The sequence below is a fragment of the Lygodium microphyllum genome, chromosome 21 (assembly GCF_053477565.2).
Source record: "Lygodium microphyllum isolate KBCC chromosome 21, Lygodium_microphyllum_v1.1.10, whole genome shotgun sequence".
In the NCBI taxonomy this organism is placed as follows: Eukaryota; Viridiplantae; Streptophyta; class Polypodiopsida; order Schizaeales; family Lygodiaceae; genus Lygodium; species Lygodium microphyllum.
This window is the reverse complement of record NC_141155.1, coordinates 66153910-66178954: the sequence shown is the minus strand read 5'-3', so window position 1 is coordinate 66178954 and position 25045 is coordinate 66153910. Positions and strand designations below refer to the sequence as shown.

Here is a 25045-nt window from a genome sequence, read left to right as displayed (position 1 = left end):
CATTTACGAGAGTTTAGCTTCATCCGCTACTATAATCCTATATCACCAAGATAGCAATTGGATCATTGGATTGCTACCATTCACCCCTCCACCATGATCATTTTTTCTTTGATATGCACCACACGCTATCCAATGTGAATTTTCCATCCCTTGTGTGGACCAAATTCCAATGCTTCCCTTTTCAAAGTATGGCCCATGTGCCTCAAGGATATGCTACAAAGACACATATCACACATGAGTAAAACTATGCTCAATAGTTTATACAATTCATACAATTTTAAAATATTAACTTAGTACGCACCATGTAATGTGTGATAGAGCTTTTGCCCCATGCTTCCACCATTTTTTCATAGAAGTTATGCACAACATTGATAAATTCTTGCTATCTTCATTGTTAAACACCAACTTGCGAAGTAAGGGAGCCAATTTGTTAAGATTTATCCAAACCTTAGCTTTGGCCAATCTTGTTTTTCCTCCATTACTTCGATTAGGAACTGCAAAATGTAAATTTTTCCACCCATCGTAGTCATGTGGCCTACGAACCATGACATTCCCTTCCTCATTGATGGGTACTGAGAGAAACTTCCTAGCCTTTGCTCCTCCAAAGCAAGGCTTTTTTGGCAAGTTACCAGATTTTCCTGATCTCTTCTCATCTTTTTCAATCGTCACTTGATGCTTATGTAGCCCAATTTCTGATAGCACTCGCTCCACATTCCTACACATTGCAATGGCTTCTTTTTCTGGTTGCATCCTATAAGTAAAGCAAATGTATTCATATACAAGTTTCTTCGTGATTCTGACAAAAGCATGCAATGAACAAATGTGAATACGATCCAAGGGAATGTTGAAGATGGGCTTCCAAGTGGGATCTTCTCTATTGCACGTCGGTGCAACACTTGTCACCTTTTGCTAGTTCTTCTTTCCATCCTTTCCTTCCACCCTCTCTGTCAAGCAATATAGGCATGGATTCTTTGTATTTGCACCATTGGAGATTCCACATATGCATTTTAAAGTTTTCAAGTCTCATGCAAGATGCCATTCAACCAAGTATTGACCATACCCTTCAACCGAGAGCATCTCACCATGTTCCTGACGATCAATGATGCTTGGAATGCTTGTGTGCATAAAGAATAGCTGCAACACCTCAAATGTTTCCTTAGGAACTTCAAATGCAGTGAGCCGCCACACATGGCGCTCAAATTAAACACTAAAGTTCCCTGGGTTATTCTTGACGAATTGTAAAGCTCTATTCATCAGAGTTACACTAACTCTTTCAAGCTTTACTCCTTTGATGACCTCACTTTCATCTAATTTTATAACAAATTGTAATTTACCATTACATTCCTCAACTGACATATTATAGTACATTACCATTGCTGATTGCACCTTATTCGAATCTAAATAGTAATTATTGAGTTCGGTGAACTTCACCTCATATGCATTTTTGGTCCCAACCTTTAGTGTTTCCACACATTGAACATGCATGGGATCTCCTATCAACTCCAAAACCTTTGCATTAAGTTGCCATCGGGCCTCTATTAACTTTGAAGGTTCAGGAAGAGGCACGATTCTATTTCTCTTCAGCACATGACCAAATCCAGCCTTCACACCTTTGAATATCTTTGAGTAAGTCGTTGTGCTAATGCTGGCCCTGTCACAAATAGATTGTGCATCCACAGCTGAGAACTCATTTGACACATCTTTTAATGTGCACTCAATCACCTTTTCCTTCACAGCCTTAAACTTACAATTGCTCAAAGCATTTTCCAATGTACTTGCCTTTAGAAATCTGCTAATACACGATCCAACCTCACCATCACCTAGGTTCTCTTTCTGAGCTATCTTACATGCTTTGATACGTCGCTTCCACTGGCCACTATTCATAATTAACTCATTGATTGGCTTCTTCTTTCGTTTGCGCTCATGTGTTAGCTTGTTGTTGATCTTTCTCAAGTCTTCCAATTGTGCCTTTGCCTCCTCATATGAGATACCAATGTCATGGATAGTATCCTGCATTGAAATAATTTGATTGTTTTGTTGAATTACAGTGTCATTCAGTTGTACCACTTGTCCTATGAGCTGTTGTATATGAAGTTGATGTGCAGCGATCACATCATGGCAATTTTTTATGGTTGCCTAGCAAGTTGTAAATACTTTGAATGCCTGATCATTGAGCCGCCTAGTATAACCAATAACCCATTTTCACCCTCGCACACATACTTCAGCAAATTTTTTATTCTTGAGAAAGTTGGAGGTCTATTGTTTAAGGGGTCAATTGGGTAGATTCCCCCATCAACCCACAAATCCACATGTTTCGATCCCATTTGATTGTAACTCTGCAAAACCTGAGGGTTGACATTGGTACGCTGGGTTCTTTTGAATAATGGGGCACATTCAATCTCTATCTCAATATGTAGCTCCTTCTTTCATGTATTCATTTTACTATTAATAGAAATGGAGAGCTTACTTGGTTGTCACAAGAGGTAGAGCGGAGATGCACAGAGAGGCACACAAAGGTGCCAAGGGAAAGGAGGGTGTAGGTAATTCACTCTGTTAATGAAGGTTGCATAAACACATAAAAGAGGTCACAATAGAGCCATGAGAGAGTATAGACATGGGGGGAAATAGCTCAGAGGGTAGGGATGTCCAAGACTTTTTGTATTTTAGATATTTCTATTGTGCCTCCAAAAACATCTCCCAAAAACACAAAATTTGACTAGTTGGTTTGTTTTTTGACCAAAAGCTAGGATATAAAAAATCCCCAAAATATCTTAAAAGGAACTTTGAAATTTCATTTTCCTTATTCTCGATTAAAAAATCAATTACCTCGAATCTACTAATCATTTTGCAGTGAAAACAAAGCACCACACTCCCGTAACTAACTCCTTTTTTAATACAAAATTTGGTTGAAAAAGACTTCTTCAATGAGGAGAGAGAAGGAATCTGAGTATATCTTTGTAGATTATATAAAAAAGGCAAAACGAGATTGCAAAAGTGGAGAGAGAGGAGGATTATTTTACTATTCTTCTCTCCTCTTTTCCTTGTTTTAAGGAGGACAGGGGGGGCTAAAAGTCCCATTTGTGAGTTCATTTTTTTCCTAATGCATGGGTGATAATGGTAAGGGATTGGTTGGCCAAGAGTAAGATCCTTGGTGGTCATGAGCAGGACCTCAAATGGTCTGACATATAATTTTGTGAAGGACTCCCAATAAGAATATTGGGCTTAGAAATGTGTTAAAATATGGTGTGAGATTGGAAGAAGGTGGTGGACGACACTGAATGGGTAGGGAATCAAGATGGGAGGGGCAACCCAAGTCTACTAAGGGTTATTTGGCTATCACTTGAAGCATTTGAGGATGGATATTTTCCAATAAGAGACCATTCAAAGCTAGCATGCAATATCCACAATAAAGGCCTTAGAAGGGGGATGTGGGCCTTGGACTTGTGGGAACCCCAAGCTCTAGAGATTGCTGCTCGATGAAGGATATATGTCGATAGTATAGGCTAGATGAAAGGGAGGCCACCTAGTTGGAAGGAGTACTAATCAAACTTAGGGAGGGTTGGCCTACCTCCCACATACCAAGATGCATGAGCTTCTTGAGTGCTGAGAAAGGTGTATCACTCGCTAATGCCAAGAAAATTAAAGATTTTTAGAAGAAGAATGACTGCTTTGTCTTCAAGATTTATGAACACTGGAGGAGAAGATATCCTAATTTGGTTAGAGTGAGAACATGGAGAAGAAGAGTTAGGAGGGTGTGGGGCTGTATCCCATCATGCTATCTCAACCTAGTCTTATGGCAAACCATCATGAACAAATGGTCAACTAGGGCGAGGTTGGCCAAGTCTAGAAGATAATCTCCTATGTGTCATTTGTGCAAAAGACATGGAATGTTTGCAGCATTTGTTCTGGGAGTGCCAAGAAGTAAGTCCCTTGTGGCACAAAACAATGAAGTAGGTAGAGAATGTAGGATTTTATGGCAAGATTGATTGCAAATGGGCTTTTGACCCTTGTGGAGCAAAACAATGAGATGGGTTGAGAATGCAAGATTTTATGGCAAGATTGATTGCATAGGGGCTCTCTTGAGTGACTTTGGCAACATGAACGAGTTGATAACAGAGTTGTGGGAGATCAATAGGATGGTCTTGATAAACAAGTTTTGAATACTAGGAACCTTAGGTTTTTGGAAAGAAAATGCTCCAATATAGATTTCCTCAATTGTTAAGACCACATTTTCTTGGTCTATAGAGAGCTTGGTAAAAAGAGCTCCAAGTATATGGTCTTTTCATAGGTTTTTGAAAGTTTCAAAGTGATTCTATGTTGCCATGTCACCACATTATGGCATATTTATATATTTCACTAATCTTTAATCAAATACTACATTATTTTTAAAAAAACAATGGGTTGGATGAAGATGGGAGATTTTAAAACATTTTCTTTCCTAGATGTAAACTTATTAGCTCTCACATAGATTTCAATAATACTAACTATAAGTTGATTATAAATTGAGTTTAGCCACAAGTATGGATTTTGTGATTATCATTGCATATGCCCATATCTTGATGATTTAGAGTTCTAGCAATGGACTATAGTTGATGGGCCATTTTCAAATGTTTATGTAGCTATAAGCTTTTTGTTCTTGTTCTTCAAGTCAAATAAAATTGTTGTTCCTAAAAGGATTGAAATGCAAGTCTTATACTGTCAATTTTCTTATTTATCTTGCAGTAAAAGGATAATTTAATTGCACTATGATGAAACTAATGTTACATTCAACATTGTGCAAAAAATGATTAGAAAAGGATTTTTAAAGATTGATGCATTTAACCCTTATGTGATGACTCATAACAACAACTGTCTTGCATTAAAAAAAGTATAACAAAATAACAAAAAGGTTACACTAAATATCTTAGAATTGTGCTAAGAAAATTGTATGAGCTTTTGAGGTACGGGGAACATTTGTCCCAAACTACATGATATCTTTCAATAAAACCATAATTATTGATGGGTTGAATTTTTTTGAGAATCTTGTGTTCTATTTCTAGATGTAATGGATGTTAAAAGTATTATTTCAAAGCATTGATTTTATGCTAACTTTGAGAAATGTGATTCACACACACACACACACACACACACACGCACACACACACACGCGCATGCACACATGCATGTATACATGCACACAAGCATGCACATATGTATAGAGTTCAACCATATGTATGGTGGTTGTAAATGTTTATGGATTCTTTTTTCATTGCAAAAAAAAGGGTGCTTGCTTCTATGGAGAACAAAAAATTTGGATAATAGAGGAGAAGGCCCTTTTATGTTTTCAAATTCAGAGCAAAATATCAAAATGACAATAACAACTCATTTTACACAACTTTTGCCACATAACAAGGGTGTTATAAACATTTTGTCGGTTCCTAAATCTCTAAATAAACCTAGTTACTATTGCTCTTAGTAGGTTTTAGATCTTGACATTGTTTTTGCTTGAAGGAAGTAGTAAGGTTATGGAAGAAGTTTTGGTTGGTTTGAGAGGAGCTAGAAAAGTTGCCTTGCTTAGAAGAAGCTTAAAATGGAAAATGATCCTTTTTTCAAGGGATAGATTTATGGTTTAAGCAACCCAACATCTCTAAAAGGAGATTATGACATATATTTTTGAACAATATGTTTACACATTACAAAACAAGGTGTCATGAATTGGAAATGCAAGAAACACATGCTAAATTTTATTGTGCTTACCATAACCCTTTCTCCTAAATTCAAATAAAGGAAATAAGAAGAACTCAAATATAACCCCTTTGCTTAACACCTCCTTGATTATTCAAGAAATAGGCATGTCCCTTTGGTGCTAAAAATATGTATTACTAGAAATTTTTAAACATATGCAAAATAAGCCATTGTACAATGTGAAAGAATTAACAAGATTCGGCCTTCAATAATGTAATTTGTTTGCTTGTCAATGCCACCTTGATGTTTTACCAAGCATATTTCTTTTGTATCAAGATGATAAAGTAAAATAAGATTCAACAATGTGCCAATAAGGAGTTATGTATGTCCAACATTGACAATGTATACATTCCCAAAAGCTATAGTTTGCTCTTATGTTGGCATGACATATGATATGCTAGTCTCTCCCCTCTTTCTTACACTTGTAATAAAAGAAAAATAGCATTGTAATGATAAAAACAATTAGGCCGCAATGGAATAATGTAAAGTTAAGAAAGATCATTAGTTTATATGTGAGAACACACCCCCTTGACCTCGTGGCCAGTAGTGTCTAGGGGACACACTACCCTAACCTCTATCATGAATCTCACATTTGTTTTGAATTTTAGTCCAACGATGAAGCCTTCCCCACACTCAAAGGGAGTCCCTACACATAGATTGGTGTCAAACACCTCATAAGCACAAAGAGAAGGAGGCACCCCTCGATTGAATGCCGTGGCCCCACTACAGCTCTCCTACACTATGGGAATTGGTCCCTCAATGCACCACTAACACAAATAACCAAGGCCCGGCTAGTCTTTAGAGCCAGTGTCGGGCCGGTTTTTGGTCCCGACACCTACAAATCACCCTGGTAGAAGGTTCGTCTTTCTCATAAAAATTTTCTTGCATTGGAGGAGGGAAAGGAACTGTAGGTGGACGTTGCACATGAGTAACATCAAAATAAAAAAGATGAATGCCACCAGTAGCACCATAGCAACTTGGGTCCTTAAATTCATACTTTGTCCACCAACCTATAGGTATCTTATCATTATGACATCACCTAGACTTTTGGTTCTAGTCATGTGCAACAAAATGTACACTGAAACATTGAGCATAGCACAAATATACTATGCCAATAAACAACGGAAACATAATGCCTATATTGTCATCAAAGCGAGTCAAGCACTCAATAATGCTAGCTAGCATCCTTCTTATGATATCATGCTTAGTTAGAGAGGGAGGGAGAGATCTGAACAAGAAAAAATAGAAAGAGTTAGAGAGGGAGAACAATAAAGTTCTTTCACAATGTAGCTTTGCATAGAAACTTCACACAATAGCGTAGAGTTGTCACAAAGTGGCCTAATGCTCTTTGCACATGAAGCACACAATGAATGCTAGTATGGGTTTATGGGACCCTTGCTAACAATAAAAGCATTGCAAACACTCATAGATGTGAATTGATAGACTCCTAGATTTTGCTTGCATAAGATTCAATTGCAAATGACACAATTTTGCATGGTTTTATAGCATACAACAAGAAGTTTGCTAGAATGATTTTGAGATTACTTGAGGAACCTTGTAAATGCTTGATTCAAGATGAATAATGCGTAAGTTATCATTTCCTTCCATTTAAAGGTGCAACATAAAGCAAATATGTACCAAGGAATAGCTAAGTAGAGGAGGTTCTAGTACAAAATGAGAGGCCTACTTGTTCATTTTACCTAAAGGACAATATGTTATTTGCTCTAAAGAAACTTGAGTTTATGCAAAAGCTAAATGGAACTTTTTGTTCAATTATACATAAAGGGTTAGGTGATCCATCTACTCCATTAAGTCTCTTATGCAAAGAAGCAATGGATGCCTTTGTTGAAACACCTCGAATAATTAGATCACATATATTGTGATAGTATTTTAGAATCTAATGTTTCCTTATGATTGGCTTCTAAGAAAAGAACCAACTTTGATACCTTGATATTACATCCACTTGTTTTATTGTGTCTCATGTGTTGACATGCAATGAATACATTCTTTGAGATGCCTTGGATACTTAAATAAATAACATCTACTTGCTTTATTGTGTTTCATGCGTTGACATGCAGTGAAATTATGAAGACCTTCTTTGAAATGCCTCATATACTTAAATAGATAAATACCATAATGTACTTTATGTCCAACACACAATAATATCATCGTATTGTTTACACATACTTAACTCTCTCAAGAGGCTTGCCAAAACAAACTCCTTAATATTGAGAGGATATATTAGTGTTTCAAGGTAGGGAGCACTAGTGAATGCAATCCAATGTGGAGTGTAACAAATACCTCCACTATTTGCATTTTGGTAGTAAAGTACAAGTTTGTGGAAAAGGTGTCCTATTTTCTCTAAGATAGTAAAGGCATCATCATAAACAAACTTGCAAGAAAAGAAAGCCTATTAACATGTTGAATTCCTTGAAGTGCCATTAGGCTTCTTTTGGACTCAATTTTGGGCCCTATAAGAATTCCATATCATCAGCTCCTTTGAAAAATGGGGATCAACCTATGAGTCTTGCACCAAGACCTTATCATATGATACATTGTTGGATACCTCTCAAGGAATACAATATAAGATCCAACAAATTTCTAGTTGATATGCTCAAGTTATGCTAGATATTCCAATCTTAGCTTAAAAACTTAACATATAGAACTTTTTTTGACTCACTTTTTCTACATCTCTTACTCCTCACATCCACATATTATATATGAATAGAAAGCTCTTTTTGAAATAAGCTAATGATATTTAAAGTCCAACAGGTTTGAAGTTTATTTGTGAAAATCTTACCATGGCCCTATTTTTGTAAATCAAATAATTATGTGGCTCTTCTTAGAGGGCCCAATATTGAGTTTTAAAAAAATGCATAATGCCATGATGAAAACACAATATTTGAAGCTCGGATTGTTAGTGTGACACTTCTAAATGATGAAGCTAAGTTTACATCTCACTTGTCAAAATTGTGTCATAATTCTTCAAAGAATATAAAGATTTGGTGGAAGTCTTAAAATTCAATTGTAAGTATTTGGAAAACCAACATTGGTCTTTAGAATGTGTGGGAGGAACTATATTTGACATTAGAACCACAAAATGCATTAAATCACGATTTTTCATAGCTTGTCAATTGAAACACTTTAATAAAATTTAAAATGTTCTTATTGACATACAAGAATTTAGTCCTCAACAAGCATTTTACATAGATGCTTATTATGTTATTTTGATACTATAAGAAGCACCACTAAAATGCTGTTATGGCACAAGGTTGCAACAAATTGACCACACCTTAAACAAGTAATTTGATAATACTTACCATGATATTATCAAAAATATATGTTAGGTTGTTGGAAAGTCAATAATTAAAGGTCATCAATGGTTTGCTTTCTTCGATACATCAAGGAAAAGCAATTAGCAGTAGGAAATCAAACAAAAAAATACATTTAATTGTTAGGAGAGGCTTTTTCCAATATAGCGAGAAAAAGGACATGGAAACGTCTATAGGGAGCAATGTCTCCTTTACATTCACATGTGATGAATGATCACCCTTTCAAAGGTTTTGATATTTGAACGATGTACACTAGTTAATGTAAATGCATTCTATTTATACGAAGAAATAATATACACAAATTAGACTTGCTTTGGAACTTGGTAGTCAAATAATAAATATGTGCACAACTAACATGAAACCTCAAATACAAAACTACTTAGGGCAAAATATAAGGCATTTAAAGATATTCAATATGGATATATAAATTTAGTAAGACATGCAATCTCTTCTAGACTAGAGACACTAATGCCTAACATGGAAAACCTTCAAAGTGTTGGAATGCTTAAGCATAACACTATTGTTTTGAAATATTTAGGCAACAATGAATGCCACAAGAAAGTGTAGAATTGTTTCTCTCATACAATATTTTAGAATCCATAAAAACCTTCTAGCCCTTGAGGTGATGTGCATACCTTTTTATTGTGATAATAAGACTTTCACATTGTGTTCACATTTTTAAAAAAAGATTTTAGAAGGATTGTCTCAACAATAAGAAAAGCATGTCTATTAGAAGCCCTCTCCCTTTCCACATCCTCATAATAGACCACATTTGAAAGGCTAACATTCAAAATTAGCGGGACATCATTAAAATTCGATTATACATAACCTTAATTTTCCGCATTCCAACTTCCTTATCCCTAATATACTTCTAATATGATTTAAAAACCTACGACTCATACTAGTATTGAAAGTATGACATGAGAATGCATGTAATAAGCAAATCCATACACTCCCAATTATGTAATTGATTTCTTTTGTGGTGCCTTCTGTAGTTAAGCCCAATTGAAGACCAAAAGATGCATCAATCATTTTAGTCAACAAGGCAAATACTACAAGCTAGCACAAGTATATGACAAGACGATTAGTCCTTCTTCAAAGAGACTTCTGAATTGGATCATGTAGACATCAATCATTTAAACATGCCCTTGTCATCAAAAACCACCAAAGAACCACATCACACACTTATTTTACTCTAAGAAGCAAAGGATGATGACAACCTATACATGAAACTAATGACTATATACATAGAACAAGTAGCCCATGGTTTTCGATAAATTAATAAAGAAGAACAACTTCAAATACACGTGTGATGTATTGACCATATCCACCCAAAGGTTCCAAGCCTCAAGTCATTAAGGGTTCAGTCCACCCAAAGGTTCCAAGCCTCAAGTCATTTTAATGTTCACTCATATTTACATTCTCATGCAACCCGAAAACATACACACATTTGGAAAACCAAAATTGCAAAGGCTTTTGCATAATTTTCTTTTGTTTAACAACCAAGCCTCTAGCTTGATTTTGACATGCTTTACCCTTTATAATTGAAGGAGGCAATGAAATCTAAAAGTTTTTATTTCTTTTGCAAGAAAGAAATAACATGTCATAGTAGCTTGCACATAAGAAAGTTAGTGACAGATGGCATTGAGTTGGCTTTGCTTGCCCAGAGCTTATGCATATGTGCTAAAAAAAGCTCAAGCACTATTAATCATTTGGGAATATGCCCATCTTTTCGATAGAATGAGGGAGAGTCTTCGATGAGGCTTTTTTTCTCCCATTCATTTCATTGAATGAATTGTTTTGTTTAAATGCGAAGGAGCCCCTAAATAGTGAAAATTTTATGAATCCATTTAAACAATTTTGAGACACTTTGCCAATGACTTTTCAATAAAAAATAGTGAGGTGGAGTTTCTCAATTGGTTAAATAAGGATTGCAAAGTGGAATAGAATTGGGTCCTTCATGCATTTTCTTCAAAGCTCTCAAGTCTTGATTTTGACATTTTTGCAATCAGTTTTGAGAACACAAAAACTTATCACATCAGCCATGGGAAGGGTGTGATGTAAAGGAGTCATTGAATTTTTTTAACACACTATGAAACTAGTTATGGCTAGAAAGCTTATTTGACCTGAATTTGGGCAAATTAATGGGGGAAAATTAATGGGGGAATCACTAGGTATCACTATCCTATGTTAGTAAAGGTATTTATAACATCATAAGATGTGTGCTGTAAAAAAAATGAACAATGAAAGACGTAACTAGAAGATTTCTTTGAGTGGATTGGTTGTCATTGATTGGAAAGTAGACAACCAAGCAAAACTAATGTTTGTGCTATGCAAGGCTATTCATTTGTGTGAGACAGGTTTCATGTCAATCTCTCCACTTGGACGTGTGTGCTACACTCCAAGGTGAAAATAATGGGATTTGACCTTTGGGTTTGAATGCATAAAACATTTTCTTAGCAATGTGTGTTGTTCTAAGGCTCATCATGTGCACACTCGTGTTCACAAAAAGCTATTTTTCCATCCAATAGAAAAAAGGAAGAGGCTGAAATTTGATGTGGTTTTGGGGAAAAAATATGACCTTGATGGGTTTTATGACCAAAATATCCAACTAATGGCCCATTTTCATCAAGAAAAACTTGAATTTCAACCAAACATTTAGAAATCTAACTGGGAAAAGTATGCTAAGGTCAATTTTCTATGAACATTGGCATGCCCTATGAAAGATTCTCCTTGTGGAAGGATCTTGAAGGAGGGGTGAACAAACTTTTAATGTAGAAGTCATGATAAACTCTAGGGTTTCTTTTGGGTTAGTCATCCCACTAGTATAGTTATAGCTTCTATTTGAGCCCTACCATGTGCAAGTTGATGGTTCACTCAATTGGATCAACAACTTGACATGTGCAAGTTCTAATAGTAGTGGTGGCCCTTAGTCCGCCGATCGTGCTAAAGGGAGGACATGTAGAGCAATTGATTAAATCAATAGATCATATGCTCACATGTGCCATAAACCTTACAAAGCGGAGTTAGTATCCTTAGTTTTTTAGAGTCACACCATATGCAAGTCAATTGACCTACGGGGTTTATTCTTTACGTTGCAATGTTTCAACTATTTGAATGATAGTGAAAGGAAGAGAGAGAAAGATGAAGTTTTGTGGATGGAAGAGAGAGTGTGCAATTGTCCTAATGAGATCTTGCCATGTGTGCAACATAATCTTAGGGCTACGAGATGCACAAGTCAATTAACATGTGCAAGTTGCCATAGTCGATGTTGACTTGCACATGTTGTGGTAGTGGAAACTGCAACCCTGCAAAAAGGGGAACTTCTGGTAGTGCATGACGCACCTCTAAAAATGGAGGTGCTTTGTTTTACTCCATTGACTATGCAGATGTGGAGGTCGGATGGATGTCTGATTGTCCCTCTCACCATTGATGTTGATTTCTCTTTCCTCTAGTAGCCCACCACCCTTTGGGTGCAACACTGATTGTATCTGTGTGTGGCCATTGTTCTACAAGTCTGTTCATGCCATCAATGTGCAAGTCATGAAATTGCACATGCCTTAGCTCTTAGTTGATGGATTACCCTCATTTTTGGAGGGTACTTAGGCAACTTTGAAGAGTCCCCCATCTGTTGAGGGGGAGTAGGTTAATACTGATGTGACATGAATAAGTTAAGGTCGACTATGCTAACGTGTGCGCAAGTCAATTGGATAGGGTGTGTCCTAGCTTATAGGGTACTCACACAACTAGTCGAAGTTCCATTGTTTTCCTTTAGTAGTGGAAAGTATACACAATGACCATCCATGGCCCCACACAATTGAGCAGTAGAATCTACAAGAACCATCCATGGCCCCAGAGATTTGAGAAGTAAGGAAACTGTATTTGCGTGTGTCCTGGCTCTTATGAAACAACATAAAAGGTCTTTTGAAGTGGCCAAAAAGGAAAGGAAAGATGTGGAGAAGCTTTTTTAATGGTGGGGGACGATGATGGCTGTGCGTGGGACCCGCAAGTAACGGCCCTGGCAGCAACGGGAAAGGGGTCCGCTCTCCCAAGCGCCAACTGCTATACAGCTCAAGAAAAAGAATTTACAAATTCAATATATTGCCATGGGAAAAATACATGAAGAAAGAGCGATTTTGAGAGGAGTCGGTAAAAACGAATATATACATATATATAGACTAATAGTCGTGCCAAATTATGATTTTTCTCATAACTCCACTGATGTGAAGGGTCTGCACACCTAATGGGATTTCTATATCGACCATGGCGATAAAATTGCGCGCTATGAACATTCATTCGTATACAACTCCATCACTTCCTACTAATTAACTAATAATCCTGGAACTTAGTATTGATTGTACATTTGTAAGTCGAGTCTACTCTGAAAAATCCTTGTTTATGAAATTGTCCAACTCATTACATGCCCATCCTCAAATCGGAGAGAGAAGAAAACTTGTAAAATAGTAGAAAGTGCTTGATCATCATCATGGCGCTAATTATGCCAAGTCGAGCTTTATGGATGAAATGGTTTAAAAACTTGCTCGGATGATGTCGACAATAAGGAAAAAATATCACGATGATCCCCAAGAATGGGGGCAAAAAGCAGCACACTCTCTGAGAGAGAGAGAGAGAGAGTCTGTGTGTGTGTGTGTGTGTGTGGGCGCCAACAAGGTCCAGCCGGGTCTCTCTGTCAACAAATTCTTCTTTTCTTTTCTTTCTTCTCTCAACTCTAGTAGTTTTCTTTTCTCTGTTCTACTTCTCTCTCTCTCTCTCTCTCCCGCCCCAGAAACCACCCTGTTTTTGGATTCTTCTCTCTCCCGTCATTGCACAACAACAGAGATAGCAACAGTCTGTCTCTCTCTCTCTCTCTCTCTCTCTCTCTCTCATGCTTCTTGTCTTGATAATTATAGCCAAATGATCGATTCCTCCATTTCCTCCATTACACAGAGAGAGAGAGAGAAAGAGAGAGAGAGAGAGAGAGAGAGAGAGAGAGAGAGAGAGAGAGAGAGAGAGAGAGAGAGAGAGCATCGCGTGCGCGCACAAGACACATTGTGTACCTCAGAGTCTACATCTAACAGAAGAGCCCACTACCATCCTTCTCTCTTTTGGACGAGAAAAGCATCTCATCCCATGCTTTTTAAGGGTACAGGAAGAACCCACGAACAGGAAGGCTTTTTGTGAAGCAGCCAGTTGAAGAAAAGCTTTAATTCAACATCAGCTTGCAGAAAGCTTCAATTCCACATCAGCTGCAGAAAATCTCTTGCTTTTCGAGGGTACAGGAGAAGCCATGGATGGCTCTTTGTTGAAGGGATGTGTTGAAGAAAAGCTTTAATTCAACATCACTTGCATTATTGGCGTTGATACCCTGGCTTCCAATCAAGAAGCAATTACATTTTCACTGGCTCTCTTCTTTCCATCCGACAGGAATTGATTCCGAGGTCTCTGCATTTACCGGTGGGCTTTTATCAGAGGGCGTGCCACAGCAGGTGCATCCGTCTACAATCACCAGCTTTTGTCTCGCCATTTCGTCTCCTCGAATTCGCATCCTTGCAGCAGCAATGCCCCCATCGCCAGACGTTTTCCCACAGCGGCGCCCTGCAAAGCTGCCGGACACGCTTGTCTTGTCCTGCTGCAGAAATCCTTCCAGAAGCAGCATGCACATGCAAGAGTCATGTAAAGGAGACCCCGGCCATCGGTCTGTACTTCCTGCAACAGCATCACGGGCTCTGGTCAGGTACATCATGGTCCTGATTGGGGTTGTTGCAGTTGTCAGCGCAGCATTTATCCATGGCTCTGGCATCGTCCTGGAAAGGGCCAATTACTTTGGCCGGCAGTGTTTCAATGGAAACCTCGGTGAGGCGAATTATGGCAGTCGGAAAAAGTTTGCAATAGTAACATGCACAGATGGAGCTAGCCGCATTCCTGGCAGATCATTTGAAGGATTAATGGATTTGGTGGCCCCTAATAAGCTCAGCTATGCCAAGCGTCACGGCTATCACTTCATTGATGCAAGTGACCTCCTTGATGAAGGCCGGCCACCGAGCTGGAGCAAAATTTTGGCTGTTCGCAAGCATCTTCCTAATTTTGACTGGGTTTTCTGGAATGACGCTGTAAGATTTGCTCAACATTTCAATTTTGCCAATATGCTCCATGTTGAAGCCTCCTTTTTGTAACCCTTTCTTGGTGCTTGCAGGATTCTCTTGTGACCAATTTGGAGATCCGATTGGTGAGTATTTCCAACTTGTGAATGCCAACTCTGCTGTTTCTCTGTTTGTTCGAAAGAATCACCGAACACACTTACTTATAGTCTGGTCAAAAGTATCTACAAACCTTGTTGATGGTTTCTGCTTTTGGGTTCCACAGGAGGAGATCATAGAGTCTGTTGTTGGAAGTCCAGGAGAAGGCAGTATGCCAGATTTTATTGTTACAAATGATGTGACAGGAGCAAATGCTGGTAAGTTTTGAATAATTGCACATGTTCTTCCTCATTTCTTAAAGGCATTACAGCAGAGGGGATTTTTAACAAAAAGCCTGGATACTGAACAGTTTACAGGAAGGAGCTTATTTTTCATCTCTTGTTAACAGGAATGTTCTTCTTCCGCAACTCAGAGTGGAGCATACAGTTCCTGGATCTTTGGTGGAACCAAACATCTTTCATCCGGCCATACGGTCAGATGAAGAGTGGTGACAATGATGCATTGAAGTACCTGCTACAGCATATGCCCAAAGAAGAATTCCATCAACATGTCAGGATTCCAGAAATGCAGTGCATGTTTAACTCCTACCTTTGGAAACCGTCTCTGAAAAGTGGGCATAGATTGATGGCTCTGACAAAAACTGTGTGGAAAGGTAGATTACTATAATTTTCAGTTTTTTCCTTTAATGAAAACCCAAATTGAGTTCTCCAATGTTGAATTACATGTGATGGTTCAGCTTTTGGCCTTCTTTGGTAAGTTTAATCTTGTCTTAACAGGTGTTTACTCGAGAGGTGATTTCATGGTGCATCTTGCTGGACTGAATGATAAGAAAGTACATATGAAGAAGATCCTTCAGGATGTTCATCAGCACAAGGTTCAACTTGAAAAAACATCTCGAAAAGAGGGAACTCAACAGAGAACGCTTTAGGGGAAGCTGCATAGCTTAAGATTTTTTTACACGCAGATATTTACAGAGGATGTGGATACACGAATACGATTCTTTCATTCTTTCCCCTGGAAGGCGGTTGTTTCTATCAACCTTGATAAGGTCATGTTAGGGACTTATCCTTGCTGGAGGAGTGATGCTGGACATTAAATGGTAAGATGCAGGCTTTAAATATTCGAGCTGTTTGTGGGAAAGGCAGCTGCACAGTGCTGTGACCAAGCACTACTGAATTTTGAAGTGATTACTGTTGAAAGATTTTGGCATCATAGTTGCAAAGCACTCATTATAACTGAAAATTACATTTACGTTGGCCAGTTGAAGCTGTAATGATTCACAGGCCCCTTCAACTGGACACACCAGGAAGCTGAAGCACTGATGGTCCCATGGTGTTGCATGGTCATGAATGGCATCTCAGGTATGTTATGTCAGGTGGCCAAGTGTTTCTGTTGCTGATTGGTACAGATCACTGCACTACATATATGAGGATTATTTCTCATTGTATCATGTATCTTTTCATACTTACATCCCTTATTTTCAGAGGGATTGCTGATTCAGTCACATCAAACCCTTATTCTTTTCTGTGATGACAGAGTATGTAATAAGTACTGCCTTTTAAGTGTGAGCACTTCTTCCTGCTGTGCTTATGTCTGCACTTCGTGCAAGGTCACATGCATTGTACCCTAGTCCAGAGACTTAGTCTTGCTGTTTGTTTGGGATCAATTCCTTTGTCTTATATCATGATAAACACTTGAATATAGAACAAACTTGTTTACAGAAAGAACTGAATTACAATTTAGGCAAGACTGCTGGTGTCCATGAAGCAGATAATGTGATACTGTATAGAAGTCAAGTGGTGACAATGAATGCACGATGCACAATGTGTTGCATGAAAGATTGGGCTCACCCCTATCTGAGGAAGTTATTTACTCAGGTCCTTTAATATGAGGTATCAGAAATCAACCATTGCAAACATGGGTACTGCAAAACATGTTTCACTAGTTATGGTTGCAAGAATGCCATCTTTTGCCAGTTCTCAAATCTCTTAGATGTTTCTCTTCATGTGTAGTCCTTCCTTATGCATTAAGCCACTACATCCAACCTTTGTTTTCTTTATTCTTATGTTGTAATTTATTCTCCCCTATAAATCCGAATAGGAAGCTCTTTCTCCACCTGAACTTTTCTAATAAAATAGATCACCTTGAAGGTAATAATATCTACATTCACTGTTGAAGAATATGTGCAAACTAGCTTCTTAGAACATATCTAATGAGCATGTACTAGCAAGTTGTATATTCTTTATAGAGTTCCTCATTTGTGTAGTTAGCCTGGTGGAAGTTGGATATTGCTTAGCAATTCGAGCCTAAGCTAAAGTGAAAATCTTTTTGGTAGGCCTAGGGGGTTCTTTGAAATCTATTGCTGAGTTAATAATTTAACTTTTAATGGTCTAAAACTTAGTTGATCTATATGAAAGGATAGAACTCGCATTCTTGAGTGCATAATCAAGCATTTCCTATTCAACATCCAAAGCTATCAACTACAAGTTAATAACCATAAGTAATACCGATGATGATTAGTAATTTTCTAGCCCATGCAAGAGCAAGAGAAGTAGCATGTGTCAAAACTCTTAGAGATTTGGGCCATGGGAAGTTGTTTGGAGAAAGTAAAATAGCTAAAGTATTTAAAGTGTTTAAATATTTGATCATCTACATGAAGCAATATATCAATAAGTAGATTTATGTGTTTGCATTCCTCTCAAACTTGAAAAATTAACACACACGTGATGATTGCTTTCTACAATACAGTATGACCAAGGATTTAAAAGGTAAAGAGTTAAAGCTCAAAATTTGTGAACATGTGCATTTTAAAATATTTAAACATTTTTTTTTTCTCGTCACAAATTTATTGCCCTAAATTGTTCTCTTTGAGCAACTACACATTTGTTTCTTAGTTTTGGCTTAATGGAGGTTTTGATTCTCCTTGCACCTTCATTGCTTCGACTTTTCTCTCAAGGGTGTTACAACTTCCTCCTCAAATTTAAGAGGTTTTGTTGGCAAGTCCTTATCTTGGTCCTTGACCTTTTGCCTCCAATCACTTAGGGTAATCATGTGCACTAATTTCATGCCATTGGTATTAGACATTCCCATGTAGTTTGGGAGATAATTTCTATGGTCCCAAAGGACATGTTTTTTGTCCCATGTTGAAGGAACTAGTATACAAGTTTGTAAGGTTGCCCTTGGTGGAACACAACTACTATGCAACACTTGGTGGTGAGGAGGAGATATTTGAATGGCTTAAGTGGATAGGATAGGCTCTCTATTAAAAAAATGATATCACATGGAATGTTCACAACTTGTGCTCTAAATGGTGTGGATGTATTGTGCATGCAATCATTAGATAGTACAAACCATCTATCCTTGCTATTAAAGAAATAAAAATTGCAATGGAGAAATAAAAGTGTTTCTCAATCATAAGTAACATCCCTATTGTGTGTTATTGTAGAAGTGGTAGTGGAGGTTTGATGTTTCTTAGAGATAACATTTGCAGTTAATCAATGAGGATGTCTCTAAACCCTTTTAAGGTGAAGAAAGGATGGAAAGAGCAAGCCAAGTTCTCCAAGACCCCTTAAAAAGATGGATGGCATGTGTGAAGGCAGGCACTAAATCTCTAAGTAGCCTAGTAAATCTAGAGCTGCTCATAGGAAAAAGGCTCTTCATTAGGGGAAATATGGACTCAAAAAGGGCCCTTTTAGCATAGGAGTTAATAATGGCTTTCCTACTCGCCCTTTTTACCACCCCATGTCAGGTGGGTGCCATTGGGCATCCAAGAAGGGTTCCCAAAATTAAAAAACCTCTCCCCCTCTCTAGAAAGGGTTTTTCTCCTCCTAAATCCTCTTTTTAAGGTGGGTGTCATTGGGCATCCAATAAGGGTTCCCAAAATTAAAAAACCTCTCCCCCTCTCTAGAAAGGGCTTTTCTCCTCCTAAATCCTCTTTTTAAGTCACGTATATAGTCGAGAAAAGTATTTTTTGGTATCTTTTTGTAAGAAGTCCTAATTTGGTCATTCTCTTGCCTCTACTAATCTTCTAATCTATTCCCTCCTATGCTTCTCCTACTAATACTTCTCCCTTTCTTTCATATCCATTTCTACCACTATTTTGAAGTCTTTTTACTTGCATTCCTCTCCTACTAAGTAGCATTCTTCGTAAATCTAGTGCAGTTCCATTTCTATTATCTATGTACACAATGTCAAGGATGAATATTGTAAATGGGAAGGAGAAATGTTAGAGGACACATGGGTTTATATGTACCCTTCAACAATTGAATCTGATCGAGTTCATCGTCATAGTGTACTACAAAATCATTAGAAGGGTAGAGTGCTTGAGTTTTAGGAGGCTCAAGATGGTGGTCTTATTACATTAGTTCAACATATATATGGTGCAAAGGGCTTGAAACTACCTCCTAGGACTGCTTGACAAGTCTTCCTCTCAAATTGTAAGTCACTGCTTTTATGTTCTTAGTTTTGCATTTGTTACTGATGTTTTAATTCTTCTCCCCTATCAGATATATTCCCATTGAATCTTGTTGAGAATCAATACTTGAGAAGCATGACTATGACATACAAAGCTCTATACGCAGACATGGTTGAGATAACATGACATTCATTGTTCACTAAAATTTGGCAAAGCTTCAAGATTAGTGGGCATTTTATATTTTGTGCTTATATACTCAAAACCACTAATACACATCATTGTCCCTTCATGTTCACTTGTAAGGACATAGTGAGGACTTCTTTAATTCCAACTTTAAAGAATGATGAGATGAGGTGGGTGAGATACACAAAGGTGACATCTTTTTGTGTAGATGGTGGTCCTTAGTGTTACCTTTCGTTACTCAATTACATGTTTGCCATTATACATGTGCTTCTATTACTGAGACTCCATAAAGAAAGTGGACCAATGAATCCCTTGGAGTCCATTGAAGACATGAGATAAGGCTTTGATATGCAAATTTATATGCCAAGTGAAACAATTGAGTCAATCAATAAGTGATTATTGAAGCCTGCTAAATATGCGTGAGCATCTTTTACTAATGGAAAGTGTAAGTACGGAGAGTTTAACTTTTGAATTGATGGTAGGAAAATGAGCTTGTTAAATATTATTGTTGTTTTGTTTAAATTAGGATGATTATATTTTGAAACTATTTAAAAATTTTCTCTTTGAGATGGGCAAAAGAATAGAGAATAATTACATGGTATCAAGTGCTTTGCAATAAGTCAAAATTTGTACGGAGATAAACAATATATCAAAAATTCATGATGAATAGATTGAGGGCTCTTTCTTTATTTTTCAATTATATTCATTTTTTAATTGCTAACATTATATACTTTGGGTTATTTTATAATTGGGTTTATTTAGTTTTAAAATTTTATTCCTCATTGCATTTAGCTTTCATTCAAAGTTTAGAGGAGATTTCATGCTTCCATTCTCTTCTTTCATTGTAGTATTTCTTTTCCCTTCTCTCTTCATTACTCAACTTGTTGTCTGGAGAAAATCTATTGCAAAGAACATAACTTTTTTGCCTTGTTCCAAGCATTCTATATGACGTGTGGGGCATCTACAACTTCACTTTGTAGGGTTAGTTGATTTAAGCCAGCCCACCAACCCCAAAATGCAAGAGTCTTTTGTATGTTTGAAGGTCTATTTGAAGAGTTATGGAGTGCCATCTTGATAGATTTGATGATTCAAATGAGGAGAACGTTCACTCTTCCTTCAATAAGTAGTCCATCAGTCAGGCCATTACAAATAGGGACACAAAGATTGAGATTTAGAGCCTCATTCTTGCTTTGATAGATTGAGGAGATTGAAACCCCTTCCTCCCCCCTCCTTCTCTACATTTTTCTCATAGGGCCCATAATATAGGTTCTCGTATAGCCACAATGAGTCTTGTTCAAGTGCCCGTGTTTCCTTCTCTCCCCATAGAAGATCAACTTGATGGTATGAACTACTGCCTTGGCTTTGCAATGTGGAGTTTATAATTGACACCTTTGACTTATGGGACTTTCTTACTACAATCCCTTCTCTGGCAGAGGATCCTTGCATTGGTTCTACAATGGACCAAGCAACCCTTTTGAATTGCACTCTAGAATTGAGTGTGCAAGATTCTATGCTTGTACATGTGCACACACTTTGGACCATAGTAGAGGTGTGGACAAAGCTCTCTTTTCTTTACCATTAGAAGTTTGCCCATCTTACTACAATCCCTTGTCTGGTGGAGAATCCTTACATTGGTTCTACCAGACATTCCTTTCGAACTGCACTCTAGAATTGAGTTTGTAGGATTTTATGCTTGTACATGTGCATAGGCTTTGGACCATAGCATAGGTGTGGACAAATCTCTCTTTCTCTACCATTATAAGACCTTTGCCCATTGCATTACCATAGAGGAGAAACTTTGTATGTTTTCTATTGATGATTCCCTTTCGATGCAAGATCATATCAACAAGATGGAGGACATAAAGGATGAGCTTGCATCCCTTAGCACAACAATCTCATCGAAGGACACGATGATGATTCTCATTACTCAGTTGCCATCTCCCAAGTATGATGTCTTCTGAACCAACTTGCTTGCCTCTAGGGTTTGGAAAACTCTTTTATGGGAAGAGCCATCTTTGCTTGTTTTGGAGTATGAAGAGCGACTCAAATAGATTTGGTGATAGTGGATCTAGCCTTTCTAAAGCTTTAACTGTGAGGTTCAAGAGGAGGTAACAAGTAGGACAATAATGTCAATAATGTCAATAACAAGAAGGACAATAATGTCAATAACAAGTAGGACAATAATGTCAATAATGTCAATAACAAGAAGGACAATAATGTCAATAATGTCAATAACAAGAAGGACAATAATGCCAATGACAAGAAGTAGGTTAAACATTTTGAGTCTTTTGCACTTGGTTCAAAGGTGAGAGATAAAGGGGAGTTGGGCTCGATCCCTTTGTCCATAAGACATAAACCCACTCCGGTCCCCTAAAACAAGACTAATAAGATTTTAAGACTCGACTGTAGGAAGTTAAACATTTGGCCCTTTCTATAAATTCCCTTAGGAAAGCATGCAACCAATCGGGTCTACCCATTCTTACGATAGCATTGTTGGAAAACTATCCAACCGCTTTGCATGGAGCTAAAACATCTAAGCTCTCCTCTCCTTCTATGTGAGCTGTTACACGAGTTTATATTCCTTCACATGCATGAGATGAAGGAGCCTCCTTCATCACCTCTAGAGAGGCCTTAACATATTGATAGTTGAGTCATATGGCTCCTCAGGGAGATTTGTTACAAGATCTTCATCCATCAAAGGGTATAGTCACTATTGGTGAAAGTTTTTTGACGCCTCTTAGTGGTGTTGATAGTTTGCTTCTATTGCCTAACCTTCACATGACTTCTTGAGGAGATTTGTTGTAAGATCTTCATCCATCAAAGGATATAGTCATTATTGGTGACATTTGTTCGATGCCTATTAATGGTGTTGGCACTTTGCCTTTATTGCTTAACTATCCATTGAGCTCCATTTGAGACATCCTTCATGTCACAGATCTAGGATTTTCACTCCTGCCTATTCATGACCTTACTAGACTTGATACAAGGTTGTCTTCATTGAGCTATTTGTATTAATAGGATTCTTCTTTAGGAGCTATTTTAGAGACAAGTTGGTAGGAGAGAGGGCTATACACACTCCATTCCCCTTCCCTTATGCAAGGTCCATTGAGGCATTTGTTTCTAGTTACACCCATTCCCACTTGTGCACCATCTATCCCATAGGTTCCATCCCATCCCCCACCATCTCCTCAAGTGGTTCCCTCATTCATACCTCCCATCTCTTTCAAAGGGGGGTGATATCAACGGTGTGGTTGTGGATCTAGTAGGAAACAACATTTCCTTGATTATTTTATTTAGGTCAACCAACATTGTTTGGGCCAATTAGACTAGTTTTGACTAGATTTAGGCATTTCCTACTATTGATAGCAGGGCAATTTGGTGGCAGCCACATCATTCAGAGGTGTTCTATTGTTGTAGATTTAGCACACTTTGACTTTAGATACTCTCTTTTATTTTTTGGTGTTTGCTTCCATCATCAATTGTTTACCCTAAACAAGTCAAATTAGCAAAGAAGTAGGAGCAAGGAGGCCAAGAAAATAGATGCAATGGTAAGGAGGCCAAGAAAATTGATAAAATTTAGAAATTGAAGAGCACAATTCGTGGAAGCTGACAAAAAGGGCTAGAGAAGACTAAAATATTAGAAATGCACTAAATTTGTAAAATCAAATGGCCATTAGTTTGATAGAATTTTTAACTTGTCTAGATGGAGAGGTTTTGATAGTAGCAACTTGGAAATGTGAGGTGCCTCCTCCAACAACCCCGAAGGAGTCCTCTTAATAGTCGACCGAAATTCATATCTATGCACATCACCATCTAGTCTCCCCATGGGAAACCTAGGACTTAGTTAAACATGGGAATCACAGTTCTACTTCACAAGGGAAGTGCGGACAAGTCACCCCTGAAACAGTAATGTAATGCCCACCTAAGAAAGACCACTTTGTAAATAATCGAAGGCAGGAGTGAGGTTAACACCACACTTGGTTCAAAGAGATGAGAGAAAGGAAGAGTGTAACTCGATCCCCCTACCCATAAGGTAAAATCTCAACTCTGGCCCCCTAAAACGGTGTTAAACTTGGTAACTAATCCTATAGATATTGGGAGGGTCATGATTTAATCAGCTCTATCTAGTGTTGGAAAGTTATCCGCCACAACTTATCGAGTCCACCCAACCATAGGCAATTGATTGTCAGGATCGAAGCCTCCCACTTTCCTTGATTGGGTTTGCTTTAGTTTTCTAATTAGCAAAGCATACTACCACGCTGTTTAGACATATAAAAAATAGCTTCCTTTTATTACTCAATTAAACTAGGTTCATTTAACTCAATCTTTAGCACATAACAAACAATTCAAAAATCAAATACTTTATTTCATAATAACAAGTAGAACTATCACTCTGCAGAGTGGTACAAAATCGTATTTCCGCAAAAAGACATTGTCCAACCTTCCAATCCCTCAGGATTGGGGTGTATGTGATCACACTCCGTCCGCGATCAACAGGGAATTTATTGGATTAGAGCCCCTCTAAGCTTCCTTGAGCCTCAGGAGCCATCCTACATAGCAGGGGCACTTATCACTCGGCCTTTTGCCCTCTCAGGTGCTCGAGTGATCAAAAACAAAAAACACCTATCTCCCTTGGGAGCATAGGATCCCTACCTGCCGTAGGTAAGTTTTTCCACACTCCACAGAGTGTTAGGGAGCATTGGGTTGGGGACCCCAACATTCCAAACCACCACAATCCACAACTCGTTCGACTGTTACAAGCACAGAATCATAAGAGATATAATTTATCATTCACAAATCCAAAAGCAGTCATGACCATAAAACATTTTTAACACACTTGTCAATGTATGTGATAATACTAACATGTTTTTGTAAGTTTAAGTACGTTCTAACTAATCATAATCTATGTAATGGACTTATCCTATGGGCTTTTCTAACATTACTAACTTATCCCTCATTTTATCGTAGGATGCAAAAAAGCAATAACATAAAATAGAAAAATTAGAAAGTTGTAGAGTTAATAGCTTAAAAGTAATCCTTTTCTTATGTACTAAACTTAATTATCTCCATTCGGCCATCCATCTTGATTACAGGGTATGATTGAAACCTTGGTTTGTTGTGGAATAACTACTCCTTCGAGTTAAATGGATTCGGAGGTAACTTCCACTTGTGCTTCAGCTTTGTGTTGAGTTTTC

At 37.7% G+C, this 25045-nt stretch overlaps 1 protein-coding gene across 2 annotated transcripts; it reads left to right on the top strand.

The window, feature by feature from the left end:
- The first annotated feature begins 13732 nt into the window (after positions 1–13732).
- On the top strand, positions 13733–17344 carry LOC148018089 (putative alpha-1,2-galactosyltransferase C1289.13c). Of its 2 annotated transcripts, XM_087661907.1 has the most exons (7): positions 13733–15166; positions 15250–15282; positions 15420–15510; positions 15642–15905; positions 16030–16127; positions 16218–16352; positions 16515–17344. In XM_087661907.1, the coding sequence occupies exons 1-6, from the start codon at positions 14615–14617 to the stop codon at positions 16347–16349; spliced, it is 1170 nt and encodes a 389-aa protein (XP_087518033.1). In that variant the 5' UTR covers positions 13733–14614; the 3' UTR covers positions 16350–16352; positions 16515–17344. The 2 variants fall into 2 exon arrangements, with proteins under 2 accessions (XP_087518033.1, XP_087518032.1); XM_087661906.1 differs by having other exon boundaries at positions 16218–17344.
- Positions 17345–25045: the final 7701 nt, after the last annotated feature.